The sequence below is a fragment of the Carassius gibelio genome, chromosome B5, assembly GCF_023724105.1.
Source record: "Carassius gibelio isolate Cgi1373 ecotype wild population from Czech Republic chromosome B5, carGib1.2-hapl.c, whole genome shotgun sequence".
Classification (NCBI taxonomy): Eukaryota; Metazoa; Chordata; class Actinopteri; order Cypriniformes; family Cyprinidae; genus Carassius; species Carassius gibelio.
In genome coordinates this window covers 40,840,002-40,856,137 of record NC_068400.1, presented here as the reverse complement: position 1 = coordinate 40,856,137, position 16,136 = coordinate 40,840,002, and the positions used below count along the sequence as shown (strand labels likewise).

Below are 16,136 nucleotides of genomic sequence, written 5' to 3'. Positions count from 1 at the left end.
CATATTTATTCAGCTTTCAGATGATGTATAGATCTCAATTTCGAAAATGATTTACAATTATGACTCGTTTTGTGCTTAAGGTTCACAAATGGATATGAAATATTGATTTGAGATTGCATTGTTTCATTTAGAGGGAAACTAGCTCAGTCTAGACAATTATCCTGACCCGAGACATGCTCAGTAATAGTGTTGACCACAGAACAAAGAACGAGAGCTAACAAATACACTTGGCCAGTTCAGAGATTGGCTGTGGCTTACTTGCAGCATACAGAGCCACTTTGTCTTGATCTTTGTGCTTGAGCAGGTTCTCTGCATAATTCAGTCTGCTGCCTTTAAACCACTCAGGTACATCGGATATCCTTTTAGACACATCAACCACCTGAAACAGAGAGGGAGCAAAAAACTCAAATATATCACACATCAGTCTGATTGATGGAGCATTTCTCTTTTTTTGTCATTTTAGTCATGTTTATGTTCTTTATGGTATTATTTATTGATATTTTGTATTAGCCTTTATTATATTTTCTGTTAATTATGTATATTATTTTTATATTTCTGTTTAGCTTCCATGCATTTTTATTTCACTTTTATATTTTTAGTAATTTAAGTGCTAAACATAACATTTTTATTTAAGATGGTTTGAAAGAAGACATTCTAGCCACAACCCAAGTACTTTGATATGAACAACACCCTTCCCAATTATTAGTTAGTTTAACTACACAAACATACTGCAATGTTGTCATAAAACTGAACAACAAAATAATCTTTGAGTCAGCAAATAATCAAGTGAGTGCATGTAGTAAAATAGTCTGAGAAGGACATGCATAGATAAAAAGCCATATATGGACTGTAGATTGTGTTGTTTTATTATATTTTACCTTATGACCCTCTTTAAGTAAAACTACAGTTGTCTCAGACAGAAAAGCCCCAACAGAGATATGAATATTCCCAGCAGTAGTTCAGACAGTAGTTCGGAATGGTAATCAATTCATAAATGTTTACTAGGATAGTTACACGATTCAGGCATGACTAATGAGTTTGTCCATCATCTCTGTCATCTATTGCACCTATACATCCACAGAAGTATGACTGAAAACCAATCAGAACCTGACAACTACTTCATCATCATGGTGACATCATTTTGTGGCTATGGGTGCCACTCATCACAACAACAGGAGATGACAAACAAAACCCCTCTACATGCCTAGAGATTTAAATGTGAGAAATGTTGATTAATATATAAAACAAACTTACCTCCTCATACATCTTCGAACAAGTGATGCCACCGAATCTCCAAACCTGTGCCCAGAACTCTGGATAAGAGTCCACAGACCACTGATACAGGTCATTATAATTAGCTACAAAATAACAAAACAAAACAAAAAAATGATAGAAAGTACCATTAGACAAAAAGCATGGATTACTTCATTTCCTTCAGCAATGACGCAATACTACAAATCAGTACTTTAAACACAACACACTTGTAACATTTGATCTGACTCATTTTTTGTTATTTGCAACAATTCACAATATTGTGAATTACATATACCTACTAAAAAAGGCATTATTCAATTACTTACTAAATATTAAATACTAGTAACATGCAAACAAATACTTGTTGGTTAGTTTATTATAAATGCAACTGATGTCACGCCTGATGAGGTGCATGTAGATGATGATGAGATTCTGGAAATATTTAACGCATGGTATGAACGCCAGTCTCTATTCACTCTGTCGGTCTGTTTTGAGATTAACTCATAGTGTGTGCATGCATTGAGTTGTGGCATGCACGGAATGAATGGAAATATGTGGCCAGACATCCCTGCCAATGCAACTGAAGGAGTTAAAGACAAAATAGATCCTGGAGAAATTTTAATGGGCCAAATTTACAACTGAAAGCATAGTTAGAGTAACTGTTTTTGCTCAAATGTGGACATGGCATAAACCATGACTATCCCAGGATGAGCTATTAATGGGATTAACACCACACCATGCTACTATGTTTTGTTTTTCTGTGGAATAGGGGTGTGTTGTTAGCTGATATAGTAGTGTGCATCCATTCTAGCCCAGGCTGGCTCTACTCACCCAGATGCAGCCCGAAGACTCGGTTCACTAGACTCCGGAATCGGTCCATTTGTGTGTTTCGTTTCGAGTCCGGGTACCAGAGCACCCTCGACTCCATAATCTCCTCGCTCTTGGCCTCCGTGTCTTTAGACATGATAATAGGACGACACGCGTCGGTATGCCGTGAATAACCTATAAAAACTGCAAGAAACGCTCTACGGGAGTTAAACAGGCCGATCTGGTGATCGTGTATTGGTGCAACTCAGACACATGGATCACTTCCGAGCGTCAACCGCACATAATCAACTAGACGCGGCGGAAGCCCCGCCCACCGCGCAACCACACACCACCCTGCCAACCTCCATGTGTTCTTCCGCTTCTTATGTAGTGCCAGGTTTTAAAACAAATGTAGGTTTATGATTAAAAAAAATTCTAAAGGAGTTTTTATTGAAAAATATATATTTTTTTTTAGAAAGTTAATGGACCAGCATTTGCATTTGTTGGCTAGCACATTCATGCTGGACGGTCTATCTGTTCTATCTAAGATAGATAGCACTGGAAAGGAAATCCGTCTGATTTCTGCCAATCGGTTCTTCAGAAGAGTTTATTTCTGAGAAGGATAGTATTAATCATCATCATCACAACTTCATGTCTTCGCCCCTGACATCCCAAATGACATTCTCTTAAAAGTTTGAATAAACTTATATTTACATATGCACATAATGCAATATACTGCGTTTTTGAAAACACCTTTAAAGGGCAACAAGGTTTGTTTGTAATACAATTTGACTTAGTTCTCTGTATTGCATAAATTATTCAGCTTATTAAAATATTAAACAGGTAGAGAGAGCCTACAACAGCCAAGATTCAACTATTTGAAAATTTGGAATCTGAGGGTGCAAATAAAATAAAATAAAATAAAATAAAATAATAAAATAAAATCATTAATTAATTAATTTTTAGAAAATCTAAATACTCAGAAAATCACATTTAAAGATCTTAGCATTGCAATTTACTCATAAAAATTATGTTTGGATATATTTATGGTAGGAAATTTACAAAATATCTTCATGGAACATTACTTAATATCATAATGATTTTGGCATTAAAAAAAATCGATAATCTTGACAAATATACTAGAGATACTTAAGACTGTTTTTGTGGCTCAGGGTATGAGTCAAATCTGTTATCGATTCAGTGAGTCAGCGAACGAGTCTTTCAGAAAGGTGTTTGTGAACCGATTCATCACTTGATTGAAAAGAATCGGCTCAAAAGAACGATTTGTACACGGATGGGGCATCAGTTATTTATTTATAAACTTAATAAACTAAAACGATTAAGTGATGCCAACTAATAAGGATGATAGAATGAAATCTCAGTCTCAGTTTGGAATAATTATTTTGAACTTCACACAGCATTTATCCGTGCTTACAATATATTTGATAACATATGTATGGATAAGGAATACGCATAATTCCTGTTATAGAATGCAGAACAATTAAAAGTAGCATTGAAGAGCCTCTAAAAGTGTTACACAGATTCTTGTTTACGCAGAATATTGTATATAATACTTGTTCTTAACCAAGGGTCTTAGATAAAGCATCACTGTTAGGCTTTGGCGGAGGAATATCTGTCTGCGCCATAATTAGCATGTCTTTTATTCTATTGGTTCCTAAAGCTGGTCTCACATCAGCCGAGACCTCGGCACGAGAGAAAGCAACATGGACAGACGGAAAAACGAACCAATCACAAGTCAGACAGCCGTTCCGCCTCAAGCGCCCAGCCAATAGAAAAGGGATACTTTAGAGGTGTGCCCATTCACGAGCCAGCAAAACGATCTAATGGAAAAAACATAGGTTAACGTGTGAAAGGTGGCTCTGCGTTAAATGTTACATACATTTAGTTTGAATTTATACAGGTGACTTGTGTTTTCTAAACATGAGAGAACCAGAGAAGGGTACTGGATTGTATAGAGCTGTTGAATATTTTTGCTGAGTCACCAGCAGTGATTTCCAAGGCCAACTTCATCAATATCTATAAAACATTTAGCAATTAGGAGTTGCTTCATAGATTGGCCATATAACCTTGGCTGATTTATATTTAGATGTAATGAAATTAAAAGATAAAAAAGATCTATGAAAAAAATTAATCATGTAAAAATTTCTGGAAGCAATAAAAAAAAGGTTTAATATATAAATTAATTCAAAACACTGGATCTGCAACACATTGAATTTAGTTTTTAGTTCATTTCAAATTATCTGTACAGTGCTTTTTACTATACACACTGAAAGCAGCTATACAGGAAATAGGAAAATACAGAAAATAACAAATCGAGATCACTGTTACATAATTGCATATCAGTCCTCATTGTCCTGGAATGACAAAAATGCCCATCACCATGAAATCTTAAAACTATTCTTTTACATTTTTTATGTTTGTTGGACAATTTCTGGTTTTCTCTATACACAAGCTCTTTTCACTGAAATATACTTACATCAAACGTGCACCAATATGCATCTAATAAACTGTGCTAAAACGGAATTGCAGTTCTTTGCACTTGCATCCTGAGGTCTTTACTAGCGTAATCTTCACAGATTCAGTGTATCTGTAAGCCTATGCATTTACATAAACACAAAAGTGAGGAATAAAGAAAAGAAAAAGGAAATCTAACTGTCTGTCTGTCTTAGTAAGACTGATATGAAGGTTAGTGCCATAAATGTGCTTTTATAAAAGTAATCGGGTCATGTCTGCCCTTTGGGCACAACAAATAAAAAAGCAACAATGCACTTATATTTATACACAAGCCAAATATGGATGTCTTAAATACACAGTGTTCTTTATGATTGTTACATATTATGTAAGCCATTTAAGACAGCATTTGAAACAGGGATAACAAGGGATGCAGATGGCTGAATAAGACAAGACATGTTTGAGACAGAATCCCAGAGTATGACAAAACAGAGAAGAAGAAAAAACATACATGGAGGTGATTTTAGACACAGTGTGTTAAACTGTATGAGGAAACCAAATATCAAATGCAGCTAATAGTTTTCACCTAGTTATCAGAACAGTTGTGCTGCCAGCATTATATAACGTTCATTTCATTTGTGCAATGATCTGTTGGATCAGCTTCAGTATTACTGATTATATCCCAAACCATTTTTTGCAGAGCAAACATAAAATTTGCTCAATCTTCAAAAGCACCTTTGGAATGCTAAACTCATCCTTTGCTTAGCTGTGTGTCAGACCATATACGTGATTTAACCCTTCACAGACAGAACTGACTAGATCTGTAGAGTTCAGCGGAGGCCATTTGAAGAAACAAATGAAGCAATGTTCAAACAAGTGTCTGTTGCACCACATACAACATCCTATGTCCAAATTATGAGGTGAAGCAACTTCATAAACACCCAAAAAAAACTTAAACTTCAGTGTCCACTGTTTAACTTTTTGTCCACTGTAATTTCATTTCCAGGAGTGTTTTTAGATTCGCAAGGGTGATTATTATCACCATATTAATAATTGTCTGTTGTCACATAATTTAACTAGTTGCTTCAATCAATCAAAACACTTTAAACTGTTGCCAATAACAACTGATTACATTTAAACTCAGGAGCTGCTGCAGTATTATGACAGATACCGGTAGTCGTCGATTGCTATTGATCTGATGCAGTGAGAGCGAATGAAAATCTAATTAAGTGAATAGACTTTTTACATTCATTTTCACATTTTGTTTTAATCTCGACAGCTATAATCGATTGTCGAAATGAATCCCCCCCTTTAACTTCCATTTGTGCTGCATTTTTGGCCACAAGCACCTGTTATTTTCCCACCCTGGTGTGAGCAAATATAAACTATAATACTATTAAAAAAAAAAAAAAATTAAATAAAAATAAAAAACATTCAAGAACAGTTGGTCAAATTGTATAACACATTTATTAAATCACTTTTGGACCACATCATTGAACAAATTTCATAAAAGACATACAGGTTACAGACAGCGCAAATAATACCACAGCAAGCAACAGCGCAGGTAAACAGTCCTGATGAAACTTATACAGCACAAAGCAACCCTGATATAGAAATCTAGGCATTTACAATGCAAAAATACCAGTTAAAGTCTAGACTTCCCAAAGATTCAATGCCTTCTAGTACAAATCAATCAATGATTAAAAATCCTCAACACACAATAAATGGCACTGGTGCAGTCAACTGGGATCTGAGACATTGTGAGAGAGAACTGAGTCTTTCTGGTCAAGTGAGTACAACTCCCTCATATAGAATATAACAGATATTAATCAAATGCATAATATTCCAAAAATAAATTAAGGACATGATGCGTTACTGCAACTTACAAGAATGATATTAACTGCTAACAGTGCGGCTAGGAAAACACCTGTCATACATATTTCTGCAAGCAAACTCAGCACATTCACTCTGTAATCATAAGATCCAGAGCATTTTCCATGGTATATTACTGTGGCTTCTCATTCATCACAGATATGCAAGTACACAAGACAATTATAAATACAGGACTGTTTTTGCTGAGACAAGTATGAGTGTAATTATTATTAGTTGTCTCCAGTACTTGTACAATAATGCTGGTACATTGCAAGTACACAAGAGTTTGCTATTTGGAGATTCTTCAAGGCTGGTGTTTATGAGTTCCTTCACACATTCATACAGTAAAAAACAAAGGGATCTTCTTGAAATTAGTGCTTTCCGGAAGGCTTGGGTTACGTCGCAGCATCGAACTGTGATTGGTGGAAAAGTGAGGGCCAGTTTCTGGACTAAAATCAGTGAGGTCCAGGAAAAGACAGACTGTACATTTTGATCATATATCTGCTAAAAGTAAATTTCATCAATCTCTAAAAACAGTATAGAATGGCATCAACACTGACACGAGGGCTTAACGCCACAAAACTCTCACTCTGAAAGAATGACATCTTTAAAATAACTGACTGGAGACAAACAGAACATGAAAAAAAGTATAATTCAGTAGCGTAAATCACCAAAAACGAAAAAACAAAACAAAAACTGATTTCACAGTAAACACAACCTTTCACAATATTACACAAAATAAAAAGATATGTTCCCAGTATATATATATATATATATATTAACCTACTTTCAATGTTCACTGCTGTCCACTACTTCATATATTATAATCAAAGTTGAAAACCGTTGTGCTGCTTAATATTTTTGTGGAAACTATGGTACTTTTTTTCAGGATTCATCAATGCACTATAGGCTTAAAAGAACTTAACATTATTTAAAAAAAATAACAAAAATTAATAATATATAAAACATATTGCCTGAACAACATTAACGTCATATAATAAAATCTTACTGACTACAAACTTTTCAACAGTACTATTAAATACAGCAGTACTAATCGTGTAAAAAAAAAAAAAAACATAAAATAATGGCATTATATGGAATGAAAATATACTTGAACACAGACCATTCATAATCTTTCTCTTAAAATGGAAAAACATGTAAATTTTTTACTTACAGTCTTTTTTTTTTTTTTAATCTATCAAGCAGTAATAATAAATGTTCGAAATAGATTTTAAAAGACATGCAAATTAGCTTTGACTACAAGGGTTTAGCAAATTAGCAAAAACACGACGAATTAAAATCCAAAAAGGTTAGATTACAAACAGATTAGATTAGTAATCAGAAATCTCTAATAAACAAAATGCCACGGTGGTTCAAACCATAGAGGCCACTTTCTTAAAATGATTTTCCTAAGCAGCACTAACAGGAATTAGAATTAAAACAATATTTAATCAATTCAGCTCTAGAAGGGTATTAAAAGGATAAATATACCGTAATGAATACAATAATCTCATGCTGAGACCAAAGTGCATGACCAGGTTTTACCTAGCACGTGAGAACCTCTCTCTCTCGCTCTCGACTGAAGGTGGACAGAGACACCGGTCTAATATCCTCACGCTTCTGATGACTAGCTGCTCTCTGAAAGCGATTTCCACATACATCTCTATCCCTGATCGATCCTGAACTCAGAGTAACTTCTGGTGACCTCAAGAAGAGACAAGGGAGATGTGAAAAAGTAAAATAAAAATGCAGTGATACTGATTTTTACTCACACTTTGAGTGATTCAAGTGAACTAACTCTTAATTGCATCGCCTTAATGACTGATAAAGAACACACACTTATAGAAAGTGCCCTAACACAGTTAATGGAAAAAAGGGCTTAACACTGCACAAACGACTAACACACTCAACTCAAGGCTTGCAGACACACACAGACCCACAAAAAATCCTGATATTTGCTCAAAGATGGGCAGTTACTTTAGAAGTGGACACTTATAATACATTACACACAACAATAGGGTGGATCTAATCATTTCAGCATACCATCTAGGAAATTTGTCACATAAAATTCTTGCCTGACTAAAATGTTGGGACATCCTGAAAAAAAAAAAAAAAAAAAGGTTTTTTTTTTTTTCTTCTTATGCCATCTCACAAACCACACCTCTGACTCTCATTTCTCTAGGTTTTCAATCACTCTGCTCAAGCGGATGTTAAGGAGACGGATCTGGGTATCCAGGTTGTCGATCTTATCCTCCAGATTTCCAGATCCTCCCCCTTTCCTCCAGTATGCTCCCACCGGTCCTGTCATGAAGTACATGGCCATTATGAAGCACAGTGGCAGCACTGCCTTCTCCGGGTCACCCTCGAATTTCTGCAGAATGTACAGGCAGGAGAGGGCAAAAAGGGCCACGCGGGCCAGCCAGAAGAAACGGCCAAACACTGTGTGGAGGACGTAAAAGAAACCGCTCAGGAACAAGGACAGGAACCAGTAAGCCAACAGCAAGGCTGCCACCAGGAGGAGTGCACGAGGAGGAGAACTGGACACAGACGATGGGCTGAAGTAGTGCGTCAGATTCGAGGCTGAGGAGAGAATAAAACAGAGACAGATGGAAAGAGGAGCAAAGAGAGGGAAGGGAGAGATACGAAGGAGGTTTTAAGGACATGATTTTTCTGCATCACACACAAACAGTGAAGAAGTGCTATTTCAGTCCCTGACATACATAACTGCAGCAATTCTGATGCAGACTTACAGTCGATGCCCATTACATCGAGCAGATCCACCCACAGCTTCCACAAGGCGTCCACTAATAAATCGACTCCATGAACAAACCCCTCTGTCGTTTTTGAGAAGAACTGCAAAACATTGAAAGGTTTTTTTAATTAATGAAGACTGCAAAAGAGTTATATGACAAAAGAGCAAACATGTATTAGTGTGGACATTATAAAACATGCAAAGGTCACAGAAGAAAATCACCCAACTACCTATTATCTAAATTAACTTTTAAATATAAATTACAATAGATTTAGATTCAGTTAATTTTATTTTTGATTACACTGCATTGTAACATTATTTTTCTGACAATTAAACATATCCCTCTTCCCATTTCACAACGGTATATAATGTGTGGCATTATTTACATATATATATTTATATATATATAAACAAGTAAATACATTCTGAAAAAAATAAGTCAGCAATGTTTTTGAGGGCATTTAATGTGCATAATTAATAGACTATTAATTTACTATTATTGTTCAAATTATACAATATTGAAAAATCACGTATTTACTCAAGTTATTATTATAAATAATAATAATAATAATAATATTTATATAACACAACACTGACAAAACCCAGAACCTAGTGACCGAGATAAACAGAAAGATGCCGATACAGTGTGCTCTCTAGGTAGGCAGCTCACTAGATGTTGAAACACGGCCGTTGGTAGCTGATGATCTCTTCATGCCTTAAACTAGTGCACCTGAAGACAAAACTATATTTTTAAGCAGCAAGATAACACCGAACAATCTTATACGGACCTTGTGCACAGCCCTCATGTTGTCCTCTCCGAAGATGCTGCTGAAGGTTTGGTATAAGCTCGTGGCCGCCCTCCTGAAGCTGTTCGGGCTGCTGGAGTCTCTCTTGCTCCGAGCCGCCTCAGTCAGGAGCACGAAGGCCAAACACACGCTGAAAACCACGGCTAGTTTCGCTCCCTTCATCCTTGTAGGCGACCTGACAACCGGTGATATGCAATTGAGAAAATTCTGGATGGTAGCGGTCGAATAGAGTTTATAATACGCTGAATAAAGAGGTGTGATGTTCCGGAAGAAGATACTGCGAAAGAAGGAAGGAAGAAGCTGTGCGCGCGAAATAGAGCTGGAGCAGGGGCAAACTGAAACGGTGAACGAACGGTACCGGAAGTCTGAAAATATTCTTCTTCTTCTTCATTGGATTTTCACGGCAGTTGGCATTCATAGTGTTGAATTACTGCCATCTGTTGTCTCACTCTAGCTTACTCAATTTTTTATTTATTTAAACTCTTCTTTCCAGTCCAGTTCTCCTTAGAAAATTACACAAATATCTCCGTCCTTGGTCACTATTTCCATATGTTACTATATTTTTAACATTATATTCTAATATACTTATTTCCCGTAGCTGATTCTTGAACTCTTGCCTTTCTAGTATATATTTCTTACATGACATAAAGATGTGATTAATTGTTTGCTCCTCCTGACATTCATCATAATCCTGTTGGGTGTTTTCCTATAATATGAAGATTTTTGTTTAACTTGCAATGTCCAATCCTCAGTCTGTTTATTATGACTTGTTCCTTCCTCCCCCCTTTCTTACTTTCCATACTTATCCTATTTTGTATCATGTACAGATGTCTCCCTTTGATTTGCTGCTGACCCATACACAGTACAACCATAATCTAATTTAGACCTTAGTTTGTGTTTTGTGCATTGTGCATTAGGACATACTGTATTTGTTGTATATCTTATGCTTGGGAAATGAAGTTGTAAAGTTTATATTCTGTGGTGTTTTACCAGTCAATTTCTTCAACTTTACCACAGCTCAAGAGACAGATATGTGGATATATGATACGTCCAATCGAAATAAAATACAACTTGTAATTAACAACAGCAAAATTTATCACCACCATAATCTAAATCAGAAATCTGCTACTCATGGGTTAACTTTTGCTGACATTTTACGTCTACAGGTCTGGAGCAAAATGGAATGATATGTACAGAAACAGAAATCATAAAATAAATATGACGTAAATAAATATGTCAAAGTGTAGAATTAAATTAAGTAAACATGTCAACGTGTAGATAGAATTAAATAAAATGAAGATTTTGTTTTGAATTTGAATTGTATTTTATTCAATGTTTTGAAACTAATAAATAAACCACAATCAAGATTTAACAGCGGTAAAGTTAGTTTGACATTTGACATTATTTTTTTATTTAATTTTTTGCCAATTAAACTCTTTGCTGCTGTTGTTTTAATAATATAATTTAATAATTTACCTATATGTGTAATTATAATAGAAATCCAATAATAAAATGTTCATAAAAACATCCCTGTTATTGCACAAAGCTCCACTTTTGGAATTACAATTTTATGTGTTTTATAATAATTTTACAACTTTTAATGTATGAAATAATATAAATCCATTAAACTCTGACATTATTTGAGATAAAGGAATTAAACCAACTGCAAAATATTCAGAATATTATTCCCTATAATGCACACGAATTGTTTTTCAGAATATGCCTTTTTTGTTTTTAAAAATAATAATAACACACGCACAAGCATATAAGCATATTTGAAACTGTTTAAAATGTTTAATAAATATTTTTTTTATAAGAAATACTCTGACAACATGAAAACTGTTAATTTCTATGATGGGGACTTTTATTTTAAAATATTTATTTTTTTGTCGATGTTTTCACATATTCGTCGTGACTGCTTTTGGATGATTCTTGTGTCCAAATACATTCTCTTACACATGACTTAGGAAGAAAAAGTTTTTATTTTTTTTAATGGTCATGGCGAGGTACCAGTGACAGTTTGTCATTTTGCTTGACGTTGTGTGAAAGGAGGAAACGGCGGCACTTCCTCAGCAGAGTGACTCTGTGGCAGTGCGTCATAGCAGCCGTTAACTCTCCTTTGACTACTCTTGTTGAAGTCATGTCGTTTCGGAGAGCGATCAGTCTTGCGTGCGGCTTCGCCGGCGGATCCGCGGTTCTGGTGTGCGCGGCGGTGGCGGCAGATAAACACGGCTACTTCGCAGACCGACGCCGGTTGAGAGAGACCCTGGCTGCCGTGCACGCTGCGCAGCCTCCGACATGGCCCACTGCGAACGGATGGGACTATAACTGGGACAAGTAAGCAATAGAACCTGGTTTCTGATTGATTACTAGTGTACAAATAATATTTTGACGTATCTCTAAGAATAATAAGGTACTACGTGGACAGAAAACCGGAACGTGTGCTGCCATGCCACCATGTCCAAAAATCATCATAATAGGACGACAAGTGTAGCCTGAGGTTTAATGCCTTGTTCACTACTTGCATATTAATAAACTACAGCTGCTCTGTAAAATATTTAAAAAATAAGTCACCAAATATCAAAACTACAGTTTTTAAGCTTTCCAATAATATATAGTTTGTCAAGATTACTTTAGGTTCAGACTAAGATATTACTGTTAAAAACATGTAATAGCAAGTGGGCCCTTGACATTTAATAGGTTAATAGTTTTCTAACATTAATAAGACACATGAATGTGATATTTTAAAACTCTATCAACTATTTTATTGTTTATTGTAGTTATTTTCTTAACAATGCAGCGTATGCTTCACCATTATTTACTGGACTGAGTTCAATGGGCCTACTTTGTGAATAGCTAGTCTGAACACTTTTTGACTCTTTCAGACGTGATCCCTCATCTCTGGTGAACGGGAAGAGAAAGGAGAGCACTGGTGACGGTGGAAGTCCGGATGCGGAGAACAGCAAACCCAAAGCTACACGCCACATCTTCCTCATCAGACACTCGCAGTACAACCTCAAGGGGGATGGAGATAAAGAGAGGATACTGACGCCTTTAGGTACGGGTCCCTCAGCACATATCAAATGATGGAAGTGCTCAAACTTATCTATTAGTAGATGACATGCTGGTTTCTGTCTTGGCTGCAGGACGTGAACAGGCTGAGTACACAGGACAGAGATTAGCGGCGCTCGGACTGAAGTACGACGTTCTCATCCACTCCTCCATGACCAGAGCTACAGAGACGGCCAGCATCATCAGCAAACACCTGCCAGGTACTGCATTCTGAAGAGAATTGGTGGAAGAAAACATCGATGCATGTGCGTATCGCATTATTTTGTTTGGCGATACTGTATCGATTCTCAAACACCAAATATCGATATTAAAAAAAAATCATACAAGATTCATGGTTGTTTTGAGTTTATATCTAGATAGCAGTAGTTTTATCTCTAAAAATGTAATGACATTGTATGTTAGAATAGGAAACATGAACTATGAACCTTTAAGCAAGGTCTAAAAATACTTTACACATGTAATTTAACTAAAGAATCATGCAAGCACTTTACTTTTACCCCTTAACTTGTACTGTAGTAAAAGTGGTTCAATAACGTTGAACGTTACAGGAACTGATTAATTCAAATGCAGATTATAATAATAATAACAATAATAAAAACGTGTGTTCCTGTGGCTCAAGTGGTAGAACATTGCATTAGCAGCGCTAGGTTGTGGGTTCAATTCCCAGGGAACACATGTTAGGTAAAACATGTATAGCCTGAATGTACTATAAGATGATCTGGATAGAAGCATATGCTAAATGCATAAATTTAATTTAATTTAATTTCACTATGGCATCTTTTGAAAGCAGCAACATTTGTTGTTAAAGAGTTTGCATTAATAATATAATGAAAATAATAACTTAACTAATAAAGAAAAAGAGAGATGCTTGAAGGGCACGTCATACATTTAAATATCTGGAATAACTACCGTAAAACCTGCGATTGGCAAGAATATAGCTATAGAAGCTGGCATTGTATTGAAAAAACAATCAAATTTATTTAATTGGTTATTCTTTATTTAATTTAATTTATTCCTATTTTATTACTGACTGTTTACCTGTCTTTTTTAGTTCTAATAAATTGAATTTAAAATCAAAGTACTTTATAAATAAGGTGCCCTGACTTTAAAAAGGCTTTTAAAGGATGAATATGTAAAGTGTTGCCATAGTAGAGATGCTGAACTGTTCTTTTCTTCATGTTGTGTTCTAGATGTGGAGCTTGTGAGCTGTGATTTACTGCGAGAGGGTGCTCCCATAGAGCCTGTCCCACCGGTCACACACTGGAAACCTGAAGCAGTGGTCAGTGCAAAGTCTTCCTTAACCAGTCTGAAGCCACTGTGTTAGTCCCCATGTGTTTTTATTGTCTTTATGTGTTTTGTTTCTGTTGATGACTCATATATGAGTCATAACAGAACGATCTGCTAAGGTTAAAGCCGGCGCACAACTGTTCTTGTTTCGCTGCTGCTCATCTTAAAGCTTGATGTCTGAAATGTTTTTTGGAGTATGTTGAGTTTGGTTTTGCTCTGCGGAGTCTTTCCTCTCCTCACGTGGATGGTTGTGAAACTCTTGTGCTGGTTTCAGCAGTACCATGAGGACGGCGCGCGGATCGAGGCAGCGTTCCGCCGCTACATCCACCGAGCGGACGCCAAGCAGAAGGAGGACAGCTACGAGATCATCGTCTGTCACGCTAATGTCATCCGCTATTTTGTGTGCAGGTTTGTGTTCACTTGCTACTCAGTGCAGTCTTTCTTTTTGTGCTCTTTGAAGCTTTCATAAAAACAAAAAACTTTCATAAAAACCAGAGCAGTCTTACCACGGAGAGCGAATGTAATCGTAAGTATGCGCTGATCACTTTGTATTGTTACGTATATGTGGTTGCAAAAGTTTCATACATGCCCATTTCAGCCGCATAAGAAAAAGTTATTATGCTTTGGTAGTTCATAATTATGACTTGTGATAAAAATTACTTTTTTTGACTTTTTACGGTTTGTTTGCATCATTTTCTCATGTGGTAGAAATTAGCTTCCATATTAAATATGTGGAATTCATGAAAAACTGTTTGCAAACTTTTTCAATGGTTTTTGCAATGTCAAAGATCACTATTGCTGTTGCTCATACCTCAAATTTGCTAGCATTAAATGGTAAGTTCATCCAAAAATGAGGAACCTGAGGTAACTGTTCCACTCTTTCAGAGAAAATGTCAAAAGCATGACTGTAATGGAAATGTGTCTTCAGGGCCCTGCAGTTTCCTCCAGAGGGCTGGCTGAGGATGGGCCTGAACAACGGCAGCATCACCTGGCTGACGATTCGTCCCAGTGGCCGAGTGGGTCTCAGAGCGCTGGGAGACTCGGGCTTCATGCCTCCAGATAAACTGACACGGACATGACGTTCTCCAGCTAGACCAGCATGCCTCAAATCAGCCTAGAACTGAAGATCGTTGAGATGGACAGATGGTAGAGTTGCAAAGGATTTCCTTAAATCTTCTCCTGAATGTTTTTTCAGAGTCACAATATTCTAGAATACGGAAAGCGATTTCATATTCATCAACTTTAGGAGAAGATTGCTGTGAAATTTTCATTTGCAACTCTACCATGTGTTTCTGTGTTGATCAGTGACCCCACAAGTGTCTTGAGTGATTTGGTTTTGTATTTTTTTTAAAACAAGCAAGTTGAGAATTATTAATGTTTCTTCAATTAGACACTCCTGTGCCATGCTTTGTCTGAACTAAGGTGGAATTAACCAGCAAGTGTACTTTTTTATGTATATGACGAGGCGTTTTTTTTCCAGTAGCATTATGCAAACTCTGGATGCCTTGTTTTGGCGTTGGTGTGTATTTGCACGGTTTACTTGGAATCGTTTATCATTGCTTTAGAAGCACGGTGAAATGTGAGTATCTTGCCACTGAAAGGTTGAGGATGTTGTTATTGTTTACGGCAGTAAAAAATGAATGAATTGAGTTGTTTACAAGTGTCATTCAATGTTTGAGTCAGGTAATGGATTAAAAAAATGTCCAGATCATATTTTACATGAGGAAAAAAAAAACATTTGAACTGTCATGCACATGAGAAAAATAGCTTATCGTTTACAAATATAACAAATGTGTTTTGTACCTTAAAGAAAT

The 16,136-nt window shown here is 36.1% G+C and overlaps 3 protein-coding genes across 4 annotated transcripts in view; 1 reads left to right on the top strand and 2 right to left on the bottom strand.

The window, feature by feature from the left end:
- Positions 1-2,403, bottom strand: part of LOC127958426 (acetoacetyl-CoA synthetase) — a 28,917-nt gene extending 26,514 nt beyond the window's left edge. The window contains exons 1-3 of the mRNA XM_052557284.1: positions 2,086-2,403; positions 1,255-1,358; positions 259-379 (exon numbers count right to left, since the gene is read on the bottom strand). Of these exons, the coding sequence (XP_052413244.1) occupies positions 259-379; positions 1,255-1,358; positions 2,086-2,218 (358 nt within the window). The 5' untranslated portion in view covers positions 2,219-2,403. The remainder of the gene's footprint in view (positions 1-258; positions 380-1,254; positions 1,359-2,085) is intronic.
- Positions 2,404-5,981: 3,578 nt separating this feature from the next.
- LOC127958265 (BRI3-binding protein) lies at positions 5,982-10,324 on the bottom strand. The gene is made up of 3 exons (XM_052557070.1): positions 9,946-10,324; positions 9,156-9,258; positions 5,982-8,985 (listed from the first exon to the last, which is right to left on the bottom strand). The coding sequence occupies exons 1-3, from the start codon at positions 10,123-10,125 to the stop codon at positions 8,576-8,578; spliced, it is 693 nt and encodes a 230-aa protein (XP_052413030.1). The 5' UTR covers positions 10,126-10,324; the 3' UTR covers positions 5,982-8,575.
- A 1,516-nt stretch (positions 10,325-11,840) lies between these two features.
- On the top strand, positions 11,841-15,971 carry LOC127958115 (serine/threonine-protein phosphatase PGAM5, mitochondrial). 2 transcript variants are annotated; one of them, XM_052556905.1, is made up of 6 exons: positions 11,841-12,300; positions 12,849-13,021; positions 13,110-13,235; positions 14,226-14,314; positions 14,600-14,730; positions 15,251-15,971. In XM_052556905.1, exons 1-6 carry the CDS (start codon positions 12,104-12,106, stop codon positions 15,399-15,401), a joined length of 867 nt encoding a protein of 288 aa, XP_052412865.1. In that variant the 5' UTR covers positions 11,841-12,103; the 3' UTR covers positions 15,402-15,971. The 2 variants fall into 2 exon arrangements, with proteins under 2 accessions (XP_052412865.1, XP_052412864.1); XM_052556904.1 differs by having other exon boundaries at positions 14,597-14,730.
- The last annotated feature ends 165 nt before the right edge of the window (positions 15,972-16,136 follow it).